General features: G+C 45.6%; 1 protein-coding gene and 1 long non-coding RNA gene across 7 annotated transcripts in view; one reads left to right on the top strand and one right to left on the bottom strand.

Annotated features, from left to right (window-relative positions):
- Window positions 1-21,999, top strand: part of sorcs2 (sortilin-related VPS10 domain containing receptor 2) — an 89,721-nt gene extending 67,722 nt beyond the window's left edge. For 2 of the 6 annotated variants that reach the window (XM_086105223.1, XM_086105229.1), the window contains 25 exons: window positions 1,918-2,082; window positions 2,153-2,226; window positions 2,736-2,800; window positions 3,924-4,042; window positions 4,462-4,551; window positions 6,838-7,017; window positions 7,953-8,099; window positions 8,824-8,926; window positions 8,994-9,070; window positions 11,198-11,289; window positions 11,762-11,869; window positions 13,241-13,361; window positions 13,444-13,577; window positions 13,652-13,771; window positions 14,475-14,646; window positions 15,167-15,353; window positions 15,491-15,624; window positions 15,693-15,816; window positions 15,895-16,007; window positions 16,974-17,096; window positions 17,240-17,339; window positions 17,426-17,467; window positions 18,000-18,099; window positions 18,910-19,196; window positions 20,221-21,999. In XM_086105223.1, coding sequence (XP_085961349.1) covers window positions 1,918-2,082; window positions 2,153-2,226; window positions 2,736-2,800; window positions 3,924-4,042; window positions 4,462-4,551; window positions 6,838-7,017; window positions 7,953-8,099; window positions 8,824-8,926; window positions 8,994-9,070; window positions 11,198-11,289; window positions 11,762-11,869; window positions 13,241-13,361; window positions 13,444-13,577; window positions 13,652-13,771; window positions 14,475-14,646; window positions 15,167-15,353; window positions 15,491-15,624; window positions 15,693-15,816; window positions 15,895-16,007; window positions 16,974-17,096; window positions 17,240-17,339; window positions 17,426-17,467; window positions 18,000-18,099; window positions 18,910-19,168 — 2,949 coding nt within the window. In that variant the 3' untranslated portion in view covers window positions 19,169-19,196; window positions 20,221-21,999. The remainder of the gene's footprint in view (window positions 1-1,917; window positions 2,083-2,152; window positions 2,227-2,735; window positions 2,801-3,923; window positions 4,043-4,461; window positions 4,552-6,837; window positions 7,018-7,952; window positions 8,100-8,823; window positions 8,927-8,993; window positions 9,071-11,197; window positions 11,290-11,761; window positions 11,870-13,240; window positions 13,362-13,443; window positions 13,578-13,651; window positions 13,772-14,474; window positions 14,647-15,166; window positions 15,354-15,490; window positions 15,625-15,692; window positions 15,817-15,894; window positions 16,008-16,973; window positions 17,097-17,239; window positions 17,340-17,425; window positions 17,468-17,999; window positions 18,100-18,909; window positions 19,197-20,220) is intronic. The other 4 variants (XM_086105224.1, XM_086105227.1, XM_086105226.1 and 1 more) reach the window with 4 other exon arrangements.
- LOC147209373 (uncharacterized) lies at window positions 13,139-15,312 on the bottom strand. Its single transcript, XR_015100220.1, has 2 exons — window positions 15,163-15,312; window positions 13,139-13,860 (listed from the first exon to the last, which is right to left on the bottom strand). It is a non-coding gene; the product is annotated as an uncharacterized LOC147209373 (long non-coding RNA).
- Window positions 22,000-22,122: the final 123 nt, after the last annotated feature.

Consider the following 22,122-nt stretch of genomic DNA (forward strand, 5'->3'; position numbering starts at 1 on the left):
GCAAACAAACGTCTTGCGCAAATGTTGTCTTTAAAGGTCTTAATACGCTGTTCACACCGAAGCCAAATCACTTTTTATTATGCACCAAGAGACGTTTGTTTGCGATTCCCGGCTCGTAATTAAATTTGGATTAATAGCCCGGAGCGTTTCTCTCCTCCTCCCTCTCATTCGACGACAGAGGAAATGTAATTAAAAAGTCACCTCTGTGGCGGCATATCACACAAGAAGTCATCGGCACATCAGGAAGGAGAAACAATGCGTGAAAAGTTCATGATGCCATGACTCCGGATCGCGGGTGCATGCTGAGCCAATATGTTTCATGCATAAGGTGTGGGAGGCTAATGCACTTGTGGTGTCGTCAAAGTGGGTGTTAAGAGCGCCACAGTTTGCATCCAACAACTTGCCCAAGGTGTCGGACATGTTGGCCTCACGTCACGTGTATAGCACAACATGCGGCGTCGCTCACTTTGCCCGCCGCTGGCCTCATCTCGCTTGAGGTTAGATGGATAGAACACTGGATGGCTAGCTAGCGTAGAAAACTAGCTAGCTTAGATAGATAGCTAAATAGCGAGCTATCTTAGATAATCAATCATTGATCATGATGCTAAAAAGTGAAAAAGAGTTCACTTATGTAGCGTCTTATCTTCAACATTTGTTGTCCAAAGTGCTTCACCAAGTCCCATATTCACTTTTTTGAAAGCTAACGCAGCCACGTCATCCGACAGAAGGGTTCCTTTTTAGTTTCAAACAGCTTATTTTAACCTCCAAGATCCCTCACCGTACACTGGCCAATGACAGAACCCAGAATGTTCTTTTGCACCAATTTTAAATCCATCCACTTTATGTTTTACCAGCTGCTAACCAGCGCTAAACTAACTTTTTTTTTCCCGTCTCCTTTGCTAGGTCAGTGTGAGAGGCCAACAGCTAGTAAACAAATGTGTTGTTACACTGCCTAGCTGGGCTTTATTGGCTGACTGCTTAGCGGTTGAATGTAATGCCCGTTTGGACACCGCATGCCTTCACGTGTGACGTGCACTTCCTACGTATATAATGCATGCAGTTCACACATTTTGTGCGGGGGCCCGTGAAGCTAACAAGAGAGAGGACGTTGGAGAGCGGGAGAGAGAAAAGGGGGATATGACACTGTAAGTTATGCACCAGTTAGCGTTGTTTTTTGGGGGGTGGTTATGGCCAACACAATCATCCTTTTTGTTCTCACTCAAGATTTGTTGCTAGCTTGCCGCTTGGCCTGATTCCTTCTGCAACGTCGCCATATGTCACCCATCCCGAGACGTGAGTGTCACCACCCAAACAGGCCTCTGGGACAAGACATGAAGCAATATGACCTGTTCTGAGTCAAATACAAAAATTCTTTTTTTTAATGAACAATTCGTTTTTTTCTTCGAGTCACCACTGACTCGTACACAGCCCCTGGAATGGCATACATAAAAAGAATCCCGTTCGTATTATGAAATCCACTGAGTCCCGCCAAAGTGCAGCAGACAATCATTCATTGAAATGTCTCAATTCTTCTCTCAGATCATCAGTGCAGCACTAATATTGGTTCTACGTCGAGGATAAAGAATGAAGGATGTTGAATCCGGTTATATTGTCTCCATATTTATGCTGAACAGTTTGTGTTCAATTTGTTTCTTACAGGGTTCAAGCACCGCAACATAGTTGCCTATTAGCGTTACCATTAATCTCGTAATCTGGTTGATTTACTTTATAAATAAACAAAGTGTCATTCTCTTTGTGCCCCCTTTCTCAGAGTGCGTCCTATCGTGAAGTGTGTTGAGTTAGTGACTGCCACCGTACGGCGTTTGCACTTCAAAGCGAAAAAAAAAATCGCTCGAACGTCTGGTATCCTGACCAACTTACGTATTTCTCGCCTGCGTCGTTGCCGTCAATGCACAGGTGGTTCTCGTTGGCTCGTCAGTGAACGAACGGGACCAGATGCTGTTCATCAGCACCGACGAGGGCTCCTCCTTCCAGCAACAAAGCGTGGTCTTCACCCCAGTCACGCTGGTCTTCCACCCCAAGGAGGAGGACAAGCTCCTGGCCTACTGCAAGGACGGGCGGGTGCGCCATGAGACATTTTCAGATGAGCTCCAATGCACAAAATGTCTGACTTTGACTCTTGTGTCGCCAGCTGTTTGCCTCCACGGATTTGGGCCGCAAGTGGACTTTGCTTCAGGAGCGGGTGACCAAGGACAGAGTGTTCTGGTCAGTTCAGTCACACCCACACACCTTTTTTTTGGGGGGGGGGGGCGGATGAATGCGTTCTCCTGTTACTTCCTGTGCAGCCAGTTTTGCTAATTGCTTGTAAATTGGAAAGAACAAATGAAATGAAGTGCTTTGTTTACCCTCAATACAGACACGTATATGCTTTCTTCAAGGCATATACTGCAAGTGTGTTGTTAATAGTGCGTGAAAAAGACTGTGTGTGTGTGTGTGTGAGTGCGAAAGAGTGATTATGTTTGTCTGAGCGTGCGTGGGAAACTGTACCCGTGCGTGCGTGCGTGCGTGCGTGTGGATATGAGCGCTTGGCTGCCTATGAGAGAGATTCTGTATGAGTGTCTTGGCGAGTATGCCGAAGTGTGAGACAGAACGTGTGCATCTCTGGGATGGTGGAAAAGTGCACGTGTGTGACAGTGTGTCAGACACCTAGTGAAAGGATTTCGCTTTATTTGTGTGTGTGTGTGTGTGTGTGTGTGTGTGTGTCCCCGTACTAGGTCTGTAACGGATGTGGATGTGGATCTTGATCTGGTACACATGGAGATGCAGGACACAAGTGGAGGTACAGTTTTTTTTTTTTAAATGGATGTCAAGATGATGCTATAAAATGAGCAAAAGGCAGGAAGTTCATTTTCCCTCTCGCTTTTCGGCATCCCAGCCGTGCTCGACCTTGTTGCGCGCACAAAATGTCATGCCAGAATAAGGCTGAGGGCCACTGCGGCCCGTGTAGATAGCAGTATCAGCTGACTAGCAGATGGACTGGTTAGCGCCTAACTCCCTTCCTGGGGCAACACAGCAAAGTGAGTGAGTGCGTGTTTGTGTGTGCGTGTTAAATTTGTCAACCACAAGCGGAACTCATCTACTTTGTGTATCCTAATCCGTAATCTCTGTCAATAAACCTTAGACGGCAGCACTCCACCATCCCATCTGGACTCATAAATCGCAAGCCGGAAGGTTCAAGTCCTGAGTTAAAAAGTTCTCAGGAAAGTAAATGTGCAAGTAAGAAAGGGAAAACCGCACAAAGATGCTGCCTGCAATGTAAAAGGTGTCATCCCTCAACAGGCCTGCCTTTGTGGGTGGACGGCGAGAAGCCGTCCGCTTGGGCCAGCTGCCCAGGCAGCGGAGCTCTTTTTCTGGGGCGAGGCAACGCCACATGGTCCCCTACCCCCCTCTCGACCACCGGCACAACCGGGCGTGCCAAACCGATCTGTTTGCCCGTGTGCCCTCATTGTCACAAATGGCTCTGCCAAGATTAAACGACGGCCTGCTGCAAAGGAATCGGCTTCCAGACTTGGGCGCAGACTTGGGCGCAGGCCCAGCCATCAATCGGAGGATGGCCGATTGATGGCTGGGGGCGCGCGTGAGCTGCATGAATGAAGGCTGGCAGAGAGTCTGTCTGTCGACCGGGCATCCTCATTAAGGAGGCAGATGACGTGCAAGATTTGTCCACATAGGAGGAAGCAACTTCGGACTAGCTGTCCACTGCCGTGGAAGGTGTTAATATTTCGTTAATGAAAGGGTCCTTCGGCCATGTTGAGGCATTTGTCTTCATTGACCCTCTTCATTTGCTGGACGATAAATCAGGTCTTTATTATATTCTGTGTAACTTGGACATAGCAAGGTTTCACACTCTATCCTTCAGTTCAAAGCTTTTCTTTGGGGGTCGGGGGGACGTGTCATTGCAGGTTACCTATATGTGACCTGTCTCATCCAGAACTGCTCCGACAAAATGGTGACCGCACAGTTCTTGGGGAAAATCGACCACAATTCTCTGTCGGTGCAGGGCGACTACATTTTTGTCAAGGTAAAGCGCGGCACAAAAACAACAGCGCAGACTTTCATTTTCTTTTCATGGCCTTACAGCAGACCAATTCGCCGTTCTACGGTGGTCTCGAATAAAAATAACATCTGTCCAAAGGAAAAAGTGCTGATTGCTTCCACTATAATTAATCATTTCCCGATATATCCACAGTGTAAACTGTATTGGAAATCTTATCGAGCCACTGTGTTTTTGATGCGTCTGTCGACTTCTGCAGCTCTGATTACGACACACCAGAAATCATCTCGCTTTGTCTGTAATGGACTTTCGGCCGTACACGCACCACGCAATCCTATTTGAATGCGATAGATAACGGCCGGCTTACTCTGTTGTTGTTGTTGTTGCAGCGTCCCTTCAGCGTAATAGTATCGTCTTGTTCGCTTCTGTTTGTCTTGTTTTCCCAGGTGACCACAGGGAATCGCACCAAGCACTACGTGTCGTATCGACGCAACGAGTTTACCCAGATGAAGTTTCCCAAGTATGCCTTGCCAAAGGTAAAGGAAGTTTAATGTCTTCATACCGTTAGCCTAATAGCATAAGTCAGGTGTGTCAAACTCATTTTTGTCGCGGGCCACATTGTAGTTACCGTTTATCTTGGAGGGCTGTTAAGAATTTTGGAAACCATGTAAATGCTTTTTAATCCCCTCCGCATATTACATGCACGGCGTACAACAAATGGATGAATAACTAGTTTTAAAAATCAGATGTCAAGAATAATGACTGTTATTGTGGATTACATGTGACAATTTGAGATTTTAATTCAGACTTTAGCAAGCATCATGGAACTTGACATGCTCGATTTGCTTTCGCGGGCCACATAAAATGATGTGGCGGGCCAGATCTGGCCCCCGGGCCTTGACTTTGACACCTGTGCCATAAGTCATTTTGAAGTTCGTTTTTTTTTTTAATCTGTTTTTTTTTCCTTGTTTTCCTAAAACATTCACAAATGTCAACCGTGCTATTAGGCTAAAGATATGGTGGCTAATAAAAAAAAAATCGTGAACATTGACCGTAATTTCTTGAGTGTGCTCTTCCCTCCCCCCAAAAAACCATCCAAAATCAAGGGGGTGTATTTTACACAAGTACACACAAAATTACAAAAATTTGTCACATTGTATTGACGTTTAGTGGTGTAGAGAGGTTGTGGGGAGGCAATGTGTGCTGGAATTTAAGTCCCAAAAGTTTCAGGACCCCTACCTTTGAAGAGAAAGAAATGAGCACATTTTTCACTTTTTCAGCACTGAAAACCGCAGGCCTCATAATGGAGGATGGCATGACGCATTGGATTTACGGAGCTTTGGCCAGTTTATGAGGTCTCAGTCAAGTTGGGAGCAAAGGAGCTGACTTTCACAAGATTTCAATCGATCTCACCTCTTCGCTGGGCAGCTTCCACAAATTGATCACATTGATCCCAGGATTCTGCACAAACACGTGTTGCACGTTGTTGTTTATCCCCCCCGCTACTCAAGGAACAAGCCGAAGTCGCGACAACATTGAACTTAACGTAATGCCCTCCATGTGGGATGGAGAACCTCAGTTACCGATGCAATTCTCAAGGTCAACTTGATTGTCAAATATGCTCTATGTACAGCACAGATGAAATGTCTTTTCCTCTCGATCCCCAGTGCAAACATGCAGTGCATTAAAATGCACACAGCTAAAAATAAGGCAGCGAAAACTAAAAAAAAAAAGACATACAGTATATATATATATATATATATATATATATATATATAAATAGCAACAGTCAACACACAACCAAGGGCACTTGTGACTATTGCGGGTTAACGTTAAGTAGTGCATTGTGCAATAAGTGGATGTCAGATGCTGAGGGGCGGGTCACAGTCTGTGGCAGGGGTAGGGGCAGAGGCGGGGGGGGGGGGTTGAGTCTCCAGACCGCCTGGTGGAAGAAACTGTTTTTGAGCCTGCTGGTTTAAGCACGGAGACTCCGCAATCTACTCCCTGACGGCATTTATTGAAGGGCAGAAAAACAAAACCACTCAAATAGATGACTATTATGTTGTCTGTCTACATGTGTTGATGCACTGTTTGTGTTCAAATATCTGATTCTATTCATTAGCTGGAAGGGGCATTCAACTGCGTGTGTGCGCTTGCGCGCGCATGTGTGTAGGAGGGGTGTGCATCTCTTGGTTCGACTTGATGCAATCACACCTTTTAAAACTTCTTACATCAATTCGATTTGGCGCAACTTTGCTCCAACAAATAGGTTCATTTCACGACATTTAGTTAAATAAGCATTTGCATGTCAAAAGCAAGAGTGATTTCCACTGGCCCGCTAAAACGCCGGTCACAGCCATGAAATATTCAGAGCGTCGATGGAATGGCGTTTCATGTCGGCAGCTTACGCAATGACGATTAAACGAGCCTGGCTCAGACGTGACACGGCGGCGGGGGAGCGCTTGATGCCGCCACGCAAGCCTGAGTACTATTGAAGTGTGCTGATTGAACGCGGCGCTCGGGGAAATGTATTTCAAGCCACGGAAAGGCGGGCTGAGGGGAATAAACAACTTGGAGCCAATCACTGCCATTGACACGCTGTCAGCCGTTCAAGCGGCTTTCATGACAATACGCATACGATGCATTTTGGTTTACGCAGCGGTCACTCATAACAAAATAGCCTCTGTTTAGGCTCTCTGTATGCCGGTTACGGTTTCTTCGTTGCAATGGTCGTCAATAACCACGCTGTGATTTTGTATCACGTAAAAAGTAAACGCGATTGTTGGGATACGTCATCAGTCGTGCCCTCTTTTCCCACTTAGGATGTTCAGATAGTGAGCACGGACGAGGAACAGGTCTTTCTGGCTCTGCAGGAGTGGTACCAGACGGACACGTACAACCTGTACCAGTCGGACACACGGGGGGTCTACTACTCCATCGTGCTGGAGAACGTCCGTAGCACCCGGCAGCCCGAGGAGATGGTCCTCATCGACATCCTGGAGGTGAGACCCAACATCTGGAATCGCTCCATGAGAAAGTACGGTGTTCCATTGCAACAGTGATCCCTTACTATATCGCGCTTCATTTATTTTTATTTTTTTTTCCTGCCAAAGTACTGTATTTGGAATAAAATGCCGAATGACTCCGAGGTTTTTTTACATGGCCGGACGCATGATTGGTTCCCGGGGCGACGTCGACCAATGATAGCACGAGTGGATTTATCCTGTGAGCTGATTGGCTACTCATCTTCGCAGCCCCGCCCAGCACCTACCCTTTATCCCGTTATTTGGGAGACTCTCTGATCAGTGTCTCGTCACGTGGTTGACTCCGATCAGGAGAGAAAGAGAGATTAATTCTTATGTTTGAAAGTGCCCTCTAAATACATTTGAGTTATCATAAACATATCTGCTGCTCGGAGATAGCAGGCCAGCAGCTAGCTGGAGGCTAACAGCGGCTACACTGTCAGTTAATTACTGTATAAGTTTTTCTAATAATAATTAAGATTGAAGTAAATATGTGTACTGCTGTAGTCTTTGTCTCAAATATGTCAAGTATAAATCCTGTTTACAACTTTTAAACATGCTGTATCCACATACACTTACACAGAAATTCCAGGGGGGGCGGGGGGGGGGGGGGGGCAACGCTCCGTCGCGGTTTTTCACTTATCTCGGCAGGGCCCCAGTTCCCATTAACCGGGATAAGTGAAGGAACACTGTACTTTGCAGATTTTTTTTTTCTTTTTAAACATTAATTCGGTGCTATGGCCACACATGTCGCGCATGCCAAATCCACACCTGGTTGAAAAACGATTTTAAAAGTTTTCAAATGTCTGATCATAGTTCGAGTTTCCCCTTTTGCGAGTGGATCGGGAATGTATCCGCGTAATAAACATGTTTGGCTGCACTTTGCTTTGCGGTGAACAATGTTTTAAATGCAGGTGCGCGGGATCAAAGGGGTCTTCCTGGCCAATCAGAAGGTGGACGGCAAGGTGAGAACCGTCATCACCTACAATAAAGGACGAGATTGGCAGCCCTTGACCCCGCCTGCCACCGACCTGAACGGAAAGTCAATCACCTGCAAAGCGGTAATAGCGCTCGGCACCTACGACATATCTCTGCACCCAAAAAGTGGTCTTTTTATTCGGACATCCGGACGTTTACCAATGGATTCAAGTCATTCCACCTTTTTTTGGGGGGGGGGGGGCTCATTCAAGACACGTTGAATGATTTTCCACATTTGCTAAACGTGTACTTTTCACACAGTTGCACATTTTTCCATCAAAATAATTTGCACGGATATGAACATTGGATAGACATTTCCCAAATGGAACTCATCCTTCCATATTTCGAGGGCTCCACTTTGACAAACAACGGTTCAGCTCATGGGGGGGCATTTTGGGAACGGTTGTCGACATTTTACTTGAGTCGACATTTTCACAGTTAATATTTGACATATTTCCCTCCTCCTTCCACGTTTATCAACCACTCCAATTTCAGAATGTCTTCCTGAACTATTTATGACCTTCCCCAAATTCCCACATTTTCATGGTAAAATTCTCAAATGAAGAGACATTTTCCATATTTGCCTCCTTTTACAACGCATTCAAACCCTCGCAACTTTTTTGCAAACTCTTTTATCTCATTCGGGATTACCGTAAAATTCCCAAATTAAAGACATTTGGACAGACTTGCCTCCACCTTCCACATTTCGGCCGTTCAAGTAATTCCACGACCATTATTCCAGCTTGGGCTCTTTGGCGCTCGCACGAAACTGCACCCCCCCACTTAATGTTTCCTTCCCCTCTCTAGCCCGACTGCCACCTCCACCTTCACCTACGCTGGGCGGACAACCCCTACGTGTCCGGTACTGTCCACACCAAAGACTCTGCTCCGGGTCTCATCATGGGAGAAGGTGAGGGGTTTTTTTTGTTTTTGTTTTTTTTCCCAACTTCACAGACTTTGCGATTATTTTCCTTCAGGTAACCTTGGCTCCAAGCTGGTTGAGTACAAAGAAGAAATGTACATCACGTCCGACTGCGGGAAGACATGGAGACAGGTACATCACCGTCGAGCCTCCGCGCATCCATCGGCCGGCCGAGCTGGAAAATGTCCTCGCCAGTCCGGATACTTGTGTGATGTCAGCTGTCGCTTACCTATGGGATGATCAGGAAAGTTTTCACCGACTCTCCGTTCAAGGGGTTAAGACTTCCTTTATCCCTCGCCTGCTCTTACGCGGTTAACGGAGGGGACGGGAATTTCCTAAGTCGGGAATCGTCTTAAGTTTCTCACTACCTCGGTTTTCAGAAGTCAGTCCTGTTTTAAGCCCTTTCCTCCACCTTTATTGGTGAACCTTAATAAGAAATGAGGCGAACGTCAGGCATCAGAAGACTTAATCGCGAAGCAATAATTCAAACGATCATCATCCATCAAAGAAAATGGAGCATATTGAGTTGATAATCGTCAAAATGAGAAAACGATTGCAGGCATTAAACAATAAAAAGATCAAATGATTAAGTTGTCATTTTAGAAGATTTGAATAAAAGAACAAAATGAATAGAGTCATCCGTAAAAAAAGAAACTAAAATGATTTTTAAAAGGGTGGAAAGCATTTAGGTCATAATCTTACATTGGGTGAAATCAAAAGTGATCCGTTCCGTTCTTAAATGACGCGATACCGCTTAAATTACACAAGTGCGAAGAAATAAGACACACGATAGGTTCGCTTTCTAATCTTAGTTTACCACATTGTCGGTACAATTTAGTCCAAATGTAGCACAACTCGTCAGTCCAGAATTTAAAAAAAGCAAAATTAGCTGATGGCCAATGTACTGAATGTACCGTATTTTCACGACCATTCGACGCACCGTATGGTTGGGCGCAGTCTCATTAATGGGTGCTATTTCTGTATTTTACACATAGACAAAACGCACTGTATTATTGGGCGCAATTTTAAAGTGGTAAAACATACGCCAGCTTAAACATACGGCATGCATGCGCGCACGCTAAAAACACGTTAGCTTGTAGCATACGGTAGCATGCCAAGAAATACAGATACAAGCTAAAAACACGTTTTTAAAAAGGCAACGGAAAACTGAGTTCCGTTGTATTTTATTTAGCCATCGTACAATGTACTCACGTTTTTCGATCAATCATCACCCAGAAATCCATCCTCATCAAGTCCTCATCCTCTGTATCAGAATTGAACAATTGTGCAAGTACCGGTAATCCATCAAAAACGCCGTGTTCCCTCTCGTTGTCAGTCACTCTCATTGCCATGTGGCTCCACAGAAATGATGCCGGCTTTTCCGAAACTCGAACAACAGTGCAAGCAGACACGTTCGTCCAAGCAGCCACAATCCATTCGCAAATTGTGGCGTAACTCGCCCGGCGCTGCCTCTCACTCTTTGTAAAGTTGTGTTTGCCATCGATCATTCATTGTTCCCATGCCGTTCGCAACTTTACTTTGAACGCCCGGTTGATGCCGATGTCCAGCGGTTGGACTTCTTTAGTCAAGCCTCCGGGAATAACGGCAAGCTCAGAGTTCATTTGCTTGATTTGTTTTTTCACCGCTGCTGTGAGATGGGCACGCATGCCAAAAGCATAACCGATGGCTTGAAGTTTGAACTGAGCTTCGTAGGCGTGTCTCTTTGTAAAATTTATTTTCGGGGGTTCTTAGAAACCAAAACCGAAGTTGTTTTGCAACAATGCACATAGCCACACTCTATACAGGTGTTGGTACCTGCTTGTAGCGTCCCTTTAGCGTCCACTTACACGCCCACCCTTCACTCATTGGCGGACTTCTTCCCCGCATGCCTGTCACTCACGTCTGCCTTTTCTCTCTCTTTCTCTCCATATATGTATATATACACGCCCACCCTTCACTGATTGGCCGACTTCTTTGCCGCATGCCTGTCCACAGTCACTTCCGCCTTTTCTCTATATAAACAGCGTGTCGGCTGTCAGTCAGGTTTTGGAACTCAGCGCATAGACAAGACGCTCCGCATCATAAGGCGTCCTGTCCATTTTGGAGAAAATTTTAGACTTTTAATGGCGCCTTATAGTCGTGAAAATACGGTATATTATTATTTTTTAAGATGTGCTATTTTATTACTTCCCACCATTGCTTATTGAAACTGGAGCTCACCAATTTTCCGACTCATTAAATCTCTCCCCCCCCCCCAAGGTTTTTGAGGAGGAGCATCACATTCTGTACCTCGACCACGGCGGGGTGATCGTGGCCATCAAGGACACCTCAATTCCGCTCAAGATACTCAAGTAAGCATTCTTGATTCATCATAATAATGAGCAAAGAATGGATGTTTTTTTTCAAAGTAAACATTTTCCTTATTAAAAAAAAACAAAAAACATTGCAAATATTTTCAGATTTCATTTCAATTGAAAAAGATTTGTGTAACATACTGCCCTCTTGTGGCCAAGGTACACGCATCAGGAAGAACAGCACAATGTCCAGTGAATTGGAACTAAAAAAAAAAAAAAAGTTGCAAGAACTGGTTAGTTCTTTGCTTTATATTCCATGTTTTTATTTGTGTGTTATTTTCCCTGCGGAGGACAGCTGGAATAGGCTCCAGCACCCCCCGCGACCCTCGTGAGGATAAAGCCGTTCGGCAAATTAATGAATGTTATTTTCCCTACTAAAAAAACTGTTCACAAGTGACTTTGACCGCAAATGTGGTCACGGAAGAAATTCAACTCCTAGTGTTCACTACGACAATTGCTCTCCGCACAGGTTCAGTATCGACGAGGGGCGCACGTGGACGGTCCACAACTTCACCAGCACATCCGTCTTTGTCGACGGGCTCCTGAGCGAGCCGGGAGACGAGACCTTGGTGATGACGTGAGTCAATCGCGCGCATCCCACCTTCGTTTTCCTTCCACCGCTCGAAATAGTCCTCAGGGGTGCGCGAGGGGGCGGGGGGGCGCGAGTGTGGATGATCGTATCCCTCCTCTCACACAAAATCAGCCGGGCTGGGCTCCAGCTCAGCCGTGACCTAATAAGAACAAGCTGGATAGAAAATGGCCGCTTGGATATTATGGGTCTTGTTGTCGGCACTCCATGTATAATGGATCAGCCGCTTCAGACTGATGACTAATTATCATCCAGAGCGGAAAATGAAGTTGGACTCCTTTCCCTTGAACCTCCAGATGATCGCTTTCCACTTTTGTCTCCTCACTGCGATTGCTCGTTACGAGTGACCGTCGTGGAGTCTCTCTCTCGCTCTCTCTCTCTCTCTCACACACACTACAATCGCAATTCCGCCTCCAACTGCCAGAGAGCATGGCATCCAATTTCTTGCTATTGTTCCTCCAACGAAGCCTTTGTCCCATCGAACCTCTCAAGGTTTCTTTCCGATTGGGAGGTAGGGCCCATTTGAACACTTTACACGAACCCGCCAAGTACCGCTCGACCCATCAGTAGATCACATTAACCCTGGAAAACCCAAGAACGCTTTTCTTCTTTGGAAAATGCTGAATTATACATTAAATGACTGCTATACAGTATGTTCACTGAACATCGAAATATATGTTTTTTTCAAATATTCAATGCTTTAATCCTAATTTAGGATTAGGGCCAAATTTGACCCTTTGGGATTTAAGGGTAGCATTTGAGTAGCAGAATTTATAGGGGCCATATTTGATACTGTGGGTTCTCCTGGGTTAAGGGGGTAAATACAGCTGCGATTTGGCCCAGAATATTTTTTTTTTTTTGCCTTTTCTTAACATGAAAAAACAAAATCATGTTTTGGTAAAATGGCCCGCTGTAATATTATGTAACACAGAATAGGAGATGGGGATCTTTATGAAAGGTGCTTTTTGGCCACAAATGTTGCTGATGACCGCCCACCAGAGTGGAAAGTCCTCACGTCGGCTCGCTCTTCCCAATCTCTGTCATCAGCAAGTGAGCTGGAGTGCAACCTGTCACATCTCTTCTCGCTCCAACGGCAGATAAGGTTGGATAAGGCCCCTCGGCTATAATGCGCCGGGAAGGTCACAGATCGACTCACAAAGACTCACTTTTACTTCTGGGATTTTCCACCGCGCGCACGTACGCACGCGCGTAATGGTGACGAGATGTGGAGGTTGTCCGATATGAATTGGAGCAGTGTTGCCAAGCCATATATTTTACTTGAGCAAAATGTCACGGCAGGCCACGGAATACAAACGTCAGACATTTTTGAAAGCGGCCTTTGTGCTTGTTTGGGCGCAGCGTCTTCGGCCACATCAGCTACAGGTCCGACTGGGAACTGGTCAAAGTGGACTTTCGGCAGTCATTCCCTCGCCAGTGTGCGGAGGCCGACTATGAGTCCTGGCAGCTCACCGACCTGCAGGTAACACACACACACACACACAAGGGTGGCCCAAATCTTGAGCGAACGAAACACCTGCTTACATGGCATCGTTTCCTGTTAGGGCAAAAAGTGCATCATGGGTCAGGAGCAGACTTTCCGGAGGAGGAAAGACACCGCGTTTTGCGTCAAAGGAAAAAGCTACACTTCGGCTCTCGGGAGGAAAGCCTGCCAGTGCACCGAACAGGACTTCAACTGGTGAGCCCGTAAAGATCGGAAAGAGCCGTGAGGACAAAAGGCTTCATTTTTTTGTCACTTTTCTTGGCATACAGCGACTACGGTTTCGAGCGATCCCTCGCAGAAAGCGGACGATGCTTTGCTGACTTTTGGCACCATCCGGACTCGCCGCCGGAAGACTGCCAGCCGGGGCGAACCTTCGAGTCCAGCACGGGGTCTGTGCAACAGCATGGAATGCATTGCCTTTGTTTTGTCTTTGACCACTCCACGATCACATCGCACCGAATCCATTTCCTGCTACATGCTGCAATTAGAGAAATGAGAAGATGCAACAAACACCCCAATATGGAAAGGTTCACAATCACAATTTATCGAATATCGTGACAAAAACAAATACGAAAAATGAAAACAAAATACGTGGTCGTTGAACATGACTTGTGCCAAACAACCAATTCGAGGGTGAAATAAAATACTGACGCGACGGCGGGCCAGCTGGCCCTGCGAGGACAAATTTGAAAGTCCCATGGCTCATATCATTGAAGTTACATAGGCCAGCATGACTGGTTCTGAAGCCCCCCGGCAGATTAGCTTGGCACAGAGTTAGAGGTGCCCCAAGTCCAGTCCTCGAGAACCCCTATACAGCCCGTTTTAGATGGCTTCCTCAAACACATCTGATTCAAGTTGCTCATCAGCAATTTTTGCAAAAGCCTGATAACAATCAATTGAGTCGGGTGCGTTAGAGGAGGGAGACGTCTAAAACAGGCTGGATCAGGACTCACGGGGAACCAAACTTGGGCACCCCCTGGCATAGAGGTTGAAATGTGATTGGCCCAAAAAATAAAATAAAATCTAACGTCAGTGTGCAGATGAGGAAAAGAAACTGCTGGGACTGATGGACCATTCTCCCCTTTTTTCCAGGTACCGCAAGGTGGTGTCAAATGTGTGCGAGGGGGGCCTGAACAAAGCGCAGAGTGCCAAACAAAGTAACTGCCCTCTGCTGCCCCCTAAAGGACTGCAAGTCGGCATCAAAGGGCAGATGCTGGCTGTGGCCCCTGGTGATGACGTCACATTCATCGTTCACCAGGAGGAGGTAGTGGGAGCCGCTTTTCTTTCCACCCAATTTTTATGTTTAGCCGAGCAACCTTGCATCGCTCCAAAATTTAAAATAAAAAAAAACTTTGATTGATCCTGTATGTCTTTTTTCTGATCAGATAAATATTTTGAAAAAAACTGAAAAATAACATTAAAATTTGTTAGGGATACCCGCCATGTATAGCGTCCTTTTTTCCTCTCGCGCAATAGGGCTCAAAAGGTTTTGTGACAGGGTTGCGTTTAAGTTGAGAGACAAGCTCAGAGCACAATTCCACATATTTCAAATATGTCTGTAATGAAACCAAATGCTTCAACAATTACAACAAAACCGTACCCCGGAAAAACTTTTTTTTTTGTGACATTTGATCTGTAAATTGATCATCAAGAGTGGGGAAAAAAAGCCAACTTAAGGAGTGCTCGGGTTCTGTAGATGTTTAGTAATTAAAAAAAAAAGAAAAGAAAAAGAGGATTAAATGTGACTCCGTTTTTCTACCCCTATTCCCATGCTGCTCACCCAGGGCGACACGAGCAGCACCAAGTACCAGGTGGACCTGGGCGACGGCTTTCGGGCCATTTACCGGAACCTGACGGTGACGGATGAGCCCATCCAGCACCGCTACGAGAAGCCGGGCGTCTACAAAGTTTCCGTGCAGGCCGAGAACACGGCGGGTCACGACGAGGCCAGCATGTACATCCAGGTCACAGGTCAGGATAATGCTTGGTTGGAAACAAAGTACTCTGGCGTCCTCTAGTGGCGCAGGGTTACATTACGGTCGTAAGGATGACGGGACGGTTGAGACGCGTTGGCGTTTCAGCACTCAATGTAATTGTCCCGCGTGCAGCACCTCTGCAAGAAGTGCACCTGGAAGTGACGCCCATCGCCGGGAGAAACCACCAGGTCAACCTGACGGCCGTCGTCCTTCCCGCCGAGGCCAACCTGACCGTCTTCCACTGGTGGATCGGAAACAACCTGCAGGTAAATGCTCCTCGGAGGAAATCCGGAACGTTTCGGGCTGGCTAACGTCACCCGCGACTGCCGTGCAGCCAACGTTGACCCTGCACAACAGCGTGCTGACCAGCTTCCCAGAGGAGGGCGAGATTTCGGTGAGCGTCCAAGCCTCCAACGGGAGGTCTATGGTGCAGGATACCAGAAGGGTTCGCGTCTATGGTATAAGGCCTTCTCCCTCTTCCGCCATGTTCACCCCCAAGAAAGATTTTGGTCCAAATGTGTGTCGTACCCTGGCAGAAAACTTCCACGTCATCCCGCTGAGCTTTAGCAGGCACCTGGACCGCTTCAATCCCAACATTCCCGAGTGGCGGGAGGACGTGGGTCAGGTCATCACCAAGATACTGGCCAAGGTAAAGGACACATGACAAAATTCCAATTGGCTGCGCCCAGTTGGAATTTTTTTTGCCCGATTTCGATATTTGGCAGATTAAAATTTCTATACCCCATCAATCAGACAATAAATTTAAAAAAAAAACTTTCTGGGGTTCCTTCATGGTGACCACAATAAAAATATGAATTATTGGCAGAATATTTGACTGTTTGAGAAAACGTCCTTTGCGTTTTCTCAAACAAAAGAGAAAACGCAAAGGACATTGATATTCAAAGGTTGAATATCAAAAATATTGATATATTATATTATATTATATAATATCAATATTTTTTACATTTCCTGGATTGTGTTCATTTGTGTTAAAAAAATCAACCAATTTTTCTGGATTTTTTTTCTTTTTTTTAAGAGCCAATGTCGATCAAATTAATCATTTGGGCCCTTGAAATAGGGCCTGACTAATATGGAGTTTTCGAAGACAATGCAAATTAAACGATTAATTCAAAAATATCAAAAGAATTTGTTTTTTTGTCCCTTTATTGCTTAGAGCAATACAAATCTGAATTACAGACAGAACCTTTACAATACTTTATCCTTTAGTCCTCATTTAACGTTGCAAAAGAGAGAAAAACTGAGAAGAATCTCACAATGGGAACTTGCTTTATGAATTGAACACGACAAACTGGCAAACACGCTAATACAAAATGAATACACTCACAAGGAGCATGGAGGCAAAACCCACACTGAACTCATCATTTGGTATGTCAGAGCTCCTCATGTCACAGACTAGGCCACGCCCCTTAAAGCCACACAGCACGTGAATGTGAGATTTGCCTTTATTGAACATTCTAAAACAAGCGATATTTTATTCCTCGTCAAAGATTTGCGCTTTGTTGTTGGTCAATCACTTTGGTGGGTGGGCAATCGCTGTTCTAAAAGGTAGGATTGATGTATTTATTTTTTCCTTTTTGCGTGTTTGTCCCCTCAGGTGACAGGTGTTCCGCAGGAGTCCCTGGTTACCGTGGTGAAGGCGGGCCTGCCCACCGCCGCCGACCTGTACGTCCTCCCGACGAAGCGGACGCCAGCGAAAAGAAGCGCGTTTCAGGATAAGGTGAACGTCCGCACCTTTGCGCTTTTAAGTCTGCGCTCAAGATTCTCCGCTTAAGTGCAGTTTGGTTGCATTTAACTGTTGCGGTCACTGCGTTATGGTTTTTCAACCTCTTGAAAAAAGTTTTAAACGTTGTGCGTCCACAGCGTATTCCAGCCATCATGCAAGCTTTCAAAGACCACAACGTCAGCTTTGTGGTGCGAGGAGGTCTCCAGGTCCTGGTGCTGCCGGCGGACCCAAACGCAGGTACTGACTGGGCTTACACCTCCGATCCTGGTGGAAAACTCGGCGGCTTTTGTTTTAATGGCCGATTATTGGTTTATCTCCCGAAGGACTAGCTCGAAATGCTGTTGAGGCCACAGCAACAGAAAGTGGTGCGTTGGTCAGTCTTTCTCCTGCCGCTTTCCGTTCGGAGAGCTTCCGTTTTCACCTTTTTTTTTTCCCCCTTCCTCTTCTCCTCTGGTTTCCCAACAAGCCCTCGGATCGCCCTTTGCTCCCATCGCATGAATGCTGAGAGACGCCGTTGGTTATTTGCAAGTCGTATTGCTTCCGAGCGGAGAGCAGAGAGTAAACAATTGTTCCAAACCGTGGCGACGGGTTATTTAATGCCACTCTCAGTTGAAGTCGACTGTCAGTTGAAACGTCAAACAAAGAGTGACAAGTTGTCTCTTTCAGAAAAGCCCGCAGATTTGCCTGAGGAAAGTTCGCTACGCTCAATGCGAAGCAAATCGCGCTTGATGCGACCATTCAGCTTCTCTAAGCATTCACGTGCATTTGGAGAGTCTTTGCCGCTACTTTCTCGATTGTTTCATGGATGGTACCTAAGCGTCTCCTGCAACTTCTCTTTTGAAATGTTTCAAGGTCCGAGGTTTTTGTCAAGCCTCTTAAATTTTGTCATGGCCGCAGGTCACGGAGCTGCCGGCGGTCCTGGCGTCTGGGCCGTCGCCGTCATTTTCCTCATCAGCGTCGCGGCCACGGCCTCCTTCATTCTCTACAAGTTCAAGAGGTGGGTATCATGCACTCGGTCGCCGCAGAGCTTGCCCAGGCCCGAGCCTGGAGTACGATGAACGAACAGAGCGACATAAAAATAAAAATAAAACACAAAAAAAATCTGAAATCTAATTTTGCTCGGAGGCGTGTGTGGGCCACCTCTGCGTGTGTGTGTCATCAAACGATGAAAATGATTCAGGCATGACCTCTTTTTAAAATTGGCTAATGTCTGGAGATTTATTTTTTACACATTAGAACTTAAGACAAGGATGTCATTACATTTGCACCCCCCGCCCCAAAAAAAAGGGAACTTTGCAGATTTTCTCTCTATTGTAAGGTTAAACAAATACTAAAGTCTTGTAAAAGAGTCCAATGTTCTGACTGTGATTTGTGCTTACTTGAAACTAGCGATGCTAGCACTCCAAGATTACATCATCCATTCAAACTACAGACCACTTTAGAGTGCCTTGTTGTTGGCCTTGAGTGTGCACATGTTCCCCAGAGAAAGCAAGAAGGGGTGGAATATGGATTTTTGTTTTTTTTAAAGTCTGACTTGACAGCAAGCATATGAACAGGGGTTTTGCGCTGGCATGGCTTCTTTAGAGCGCCTTGTTGTTGCGTCCGCGGGGCGCAAATGATGACACTGTATGTACATTGTTTGAGTGCATGCCTCGTTTTCACGCACCAGCAGCACTTCCTTGCTCGCAGCCCTCGCACCAAAAAGTCACATGAATGAAACCAAAAATATTTAAAGTAAATAAATCGGAGCCCCCCCTCTTACAACCCCTTGCCCCAATCCCCCCCCCCCCAAAAAAAAATCCTGCAGTCCTTGGCTCAGGACTGAGGAGGTCTATCCCCCGCTGTTTTTCAGGAAGCTGCCAGGCAGCCGCAGCGTCTACGCCCAGATGCACAACGAAAAGGAGCAGGAGATGACCAGTCCTGTCAATCACAGTGAAGACACACAGCACATCATCCAGGGCGAGGAGTTCATCGACGACGACCTGGACTCGCAGACGCTAGGTAACGCGGGAGCCAGCCCCACCTTCCGCTCCCTCATACGGACCACCACTAACCACTGCTACTAAATACCGCGCCACTCAAAGACACGCCAAGGTATTTGTTGTTTTTTTTTACATTCTTGTGACTGACAATCTGACAAAGTTTTGACGTCAACACATTTACTTTGACGGCTATCGAAGTTCAATAAATTCAATTTTTTAACGGGGCTGCCAGTCATTAATAATCAAATTTTGCCTTTAGAACATGGTTGTAAATTTTGGTTTTCCAATTGTAACGACATTTAAAGTCATTTAGAAGTGAGTTGTGCACAAATTCTAAGTTGCGTGTTTGTAGGGCTCCGTGATATGGACCCAAAATAAAATTGTCACAAAAATCCATTTTGTGATTTTTATCATTTCAACATTTTTCCCTTTGCTTACAAAGAAAATGAGATCTTTCAAACAAGTTTTGCTAGAGCATTACGTTGCCTCAACTTCTACTTTTTTTTTTTTTAAATTCCATCAAGAGAATGTGAAAACAAGTGAACCCCATTCCCGAATTCACCAATTTGCTCGCAATAAGTGTTATGTTGGCACTATCTTGTGACATCTTTGTGTCAAGCAACCATATTGAGGTGAGATGAGGAGTTTCATTTAGAAAAAAATTGTGCTTTGCTGCCATATTGTGGTATCTATCAGTAATTCGACCCCTTTTTTTTTTTGGGTGGGATGTCGATTACTTGCGGAATTTGCTATTTGTGGCAGGGTTCAGGGCTTCACTGTAAACATGATTTTTAAATGTTCATAAGAATTTCACATTCTAAAATGAGTCTTCAAAATGGTAAGCGAGGCAAATAAAACGTGAAAATGATCCCACTCATGTCTGTTTCTGAGCAGGAAATAGTCAATAGTTGCTCTTTAGAAGAATAGCCACAGCTCTGTATGCAGCTTGGTTGTTGTTAGGAGCGGTGCACATCAGCGAGGACGCGCTTTGAACGACTGAAGCTGCCTTAAAAAAAAAAAAAGTACTAATAAATTGGATTATTTTGATTCCTCCATCGAGTAGTCAGCAAGCCCTTTGTATACGTAGTAATACATTCGCTTTTATCATTTCCTGTACCCCTTGCTCTTGTTGCTAGGTAACCATTCAGGCGTGGTGCTGGGTGTCAACTCCAGAGAACTCCGCAGTTACCTGAGCAGCTGATTGCTGCCATGGCGACGGCTCTCACGAACACAGGGATTTCACGCCGCTTTCAATCCACCTCCTCTTAAACACACACATATCCCGAAGCTTGGTGGGATCCCGGTTCCATGGAGACCCTCTTCCGAAGGGTGTCAGCCCTAAATTCCACGCTTCTCACCATAACCACCACCACAACCATCCCCCCCCTTGATTAACAGATGAAAGTCGGCGACATGGAGGGAAGGTGTACTTTTTTTTTTTTTTTTTAACTCTATCAGCCTATATTAGGCCTAGCACGCAGTGGGAAAGGGTTGATGTAAATGTGTAAATCTAAATGTTCACTTTGTTTCACTTGGGTGTTTAACACAGGAACTGTGTTGTTGTTTTTGTGTTTTTTGTTGTTTTTTTTTTTTTTTGAAGTGACCTTTTTTGCAGTGGCGGACCTTGGCCTCATAATTATAGAAGCCTTCACAAACTAGCCCCGTAATGCTGCCACGGGCAACATCTGGATTTCTCTAATATTGAATTTGATAATTAGACAAAAAGAAAAAAATATTAAATACAGGCACCCTGGATGGTGACCAGTTCAAGGTCTCGTCCGCCTTTGGCTCAAATTCAGCTGGGATGGGTTCCAGCAACCCCCTTGGCGATTCTGTGCAGGATAAGCAGCGGTGAAAATGACGTGACGTATAAAAGATGCCGATTATCAAATGTGGTGACGTGTGCAGATGACAACAGATGATTAGCTTTGCGCTGGCCGACCAATCAAAAGATGTAAAAATTCCGGGATTGTGGGAAATGTGATTGGCTCAAGAAACAGTCCGGTTGAGTCTGAAGGCCCCCGGTCAGGATTAGATTGACAGCACACCACATAGAAACTGAAATTGGACACTTCCATTTACTGGAAAAAAAAAAAGTACCACCAAGAGAAACGCCGCCAGATGATGACAATTCACCGCTGGGAAGAAGTTCAAGCAATTTTTATGAAGCAAATATGAGAATTGAGAGGTTCTAGATTTAAGTCAGTGCTTCTGACCGTGTTCGGTCCAGGAGACGAGGGCCGCCACCGCCTTTACGAGTTGGGAATAAGCACTTCCTTTTTTGACATGCATTTTATTTTCCACTCCGTAATGTTTATATCCGGGACGGACTGGGAATAATGTCATCCCGTTTTGATACAATTGCAGCAAATACAATGAATTATGGATATTTTTGATACACTCATCTCTCTCTGTAGACACTTTTTTGGAAAATTCTCCACTGTGTGTGGCTGCACTATCGGTGTGAAGACTCTCTGGTCAAATGTATTGGGACGCCTCCAGGAAATGAAAATGGAAAGAACTGGATCGCTTCCGCGCCTCCGCAAACACTTTGTACAAGAAATTCAAATTCCTAATTGATGTGTTGAGAAATGTGTGTCCCGAGGCTTTCGATAGCAGAGTTGACTCGGTTTCATGTTTTTGTACAGATTTTTCTGCTTGCCCTTTGTTTTTTGTTTTTTTTAGTCTTTTGTCATTGGCCCGTGTGTCAAGGAACCACATGGGAATTCCAGGAAGGGTAGACACGTGACGGCCCTGCCTAACTTCCAAGCACAGATTCCGCACTTGTTTTCCCTTCTTTCTGATTTGTGCGGTTTGATTTCTTTCTTTTTTTTTTTTTTGCTATTAAAATGATCCGAATGTCCTCATCAGGAAGCACAGAGCACTCCTCCTGGAATAAATTACTCCCAATAACACGCACGTCTGCTGCTTTTCTCCTCTTGAGTGGCCGAGGGCCTCAAGTACACTTGGTTGGGGGGGAAGCTCTCACCGACTGTGACCTCTAGAAAATGCAAATGAATTATATCCACTCATCTGGT

The sequence above is a fragment of the Hippocampus guttulatus genome, chromosome 2, assembly GCF_054856545.1.
Source record: "Hippocampus guttulatus isolate MCC_2025c chromosome 2, RoL_Hgut_1.0, whole genome shotgun sequence".
NCBI lineage: Eukaryota > Metazoa > Chordata > Actinopteri > Syngnathiformes > Syngnathidae > Hippocampus > Hippocampus guttulatus.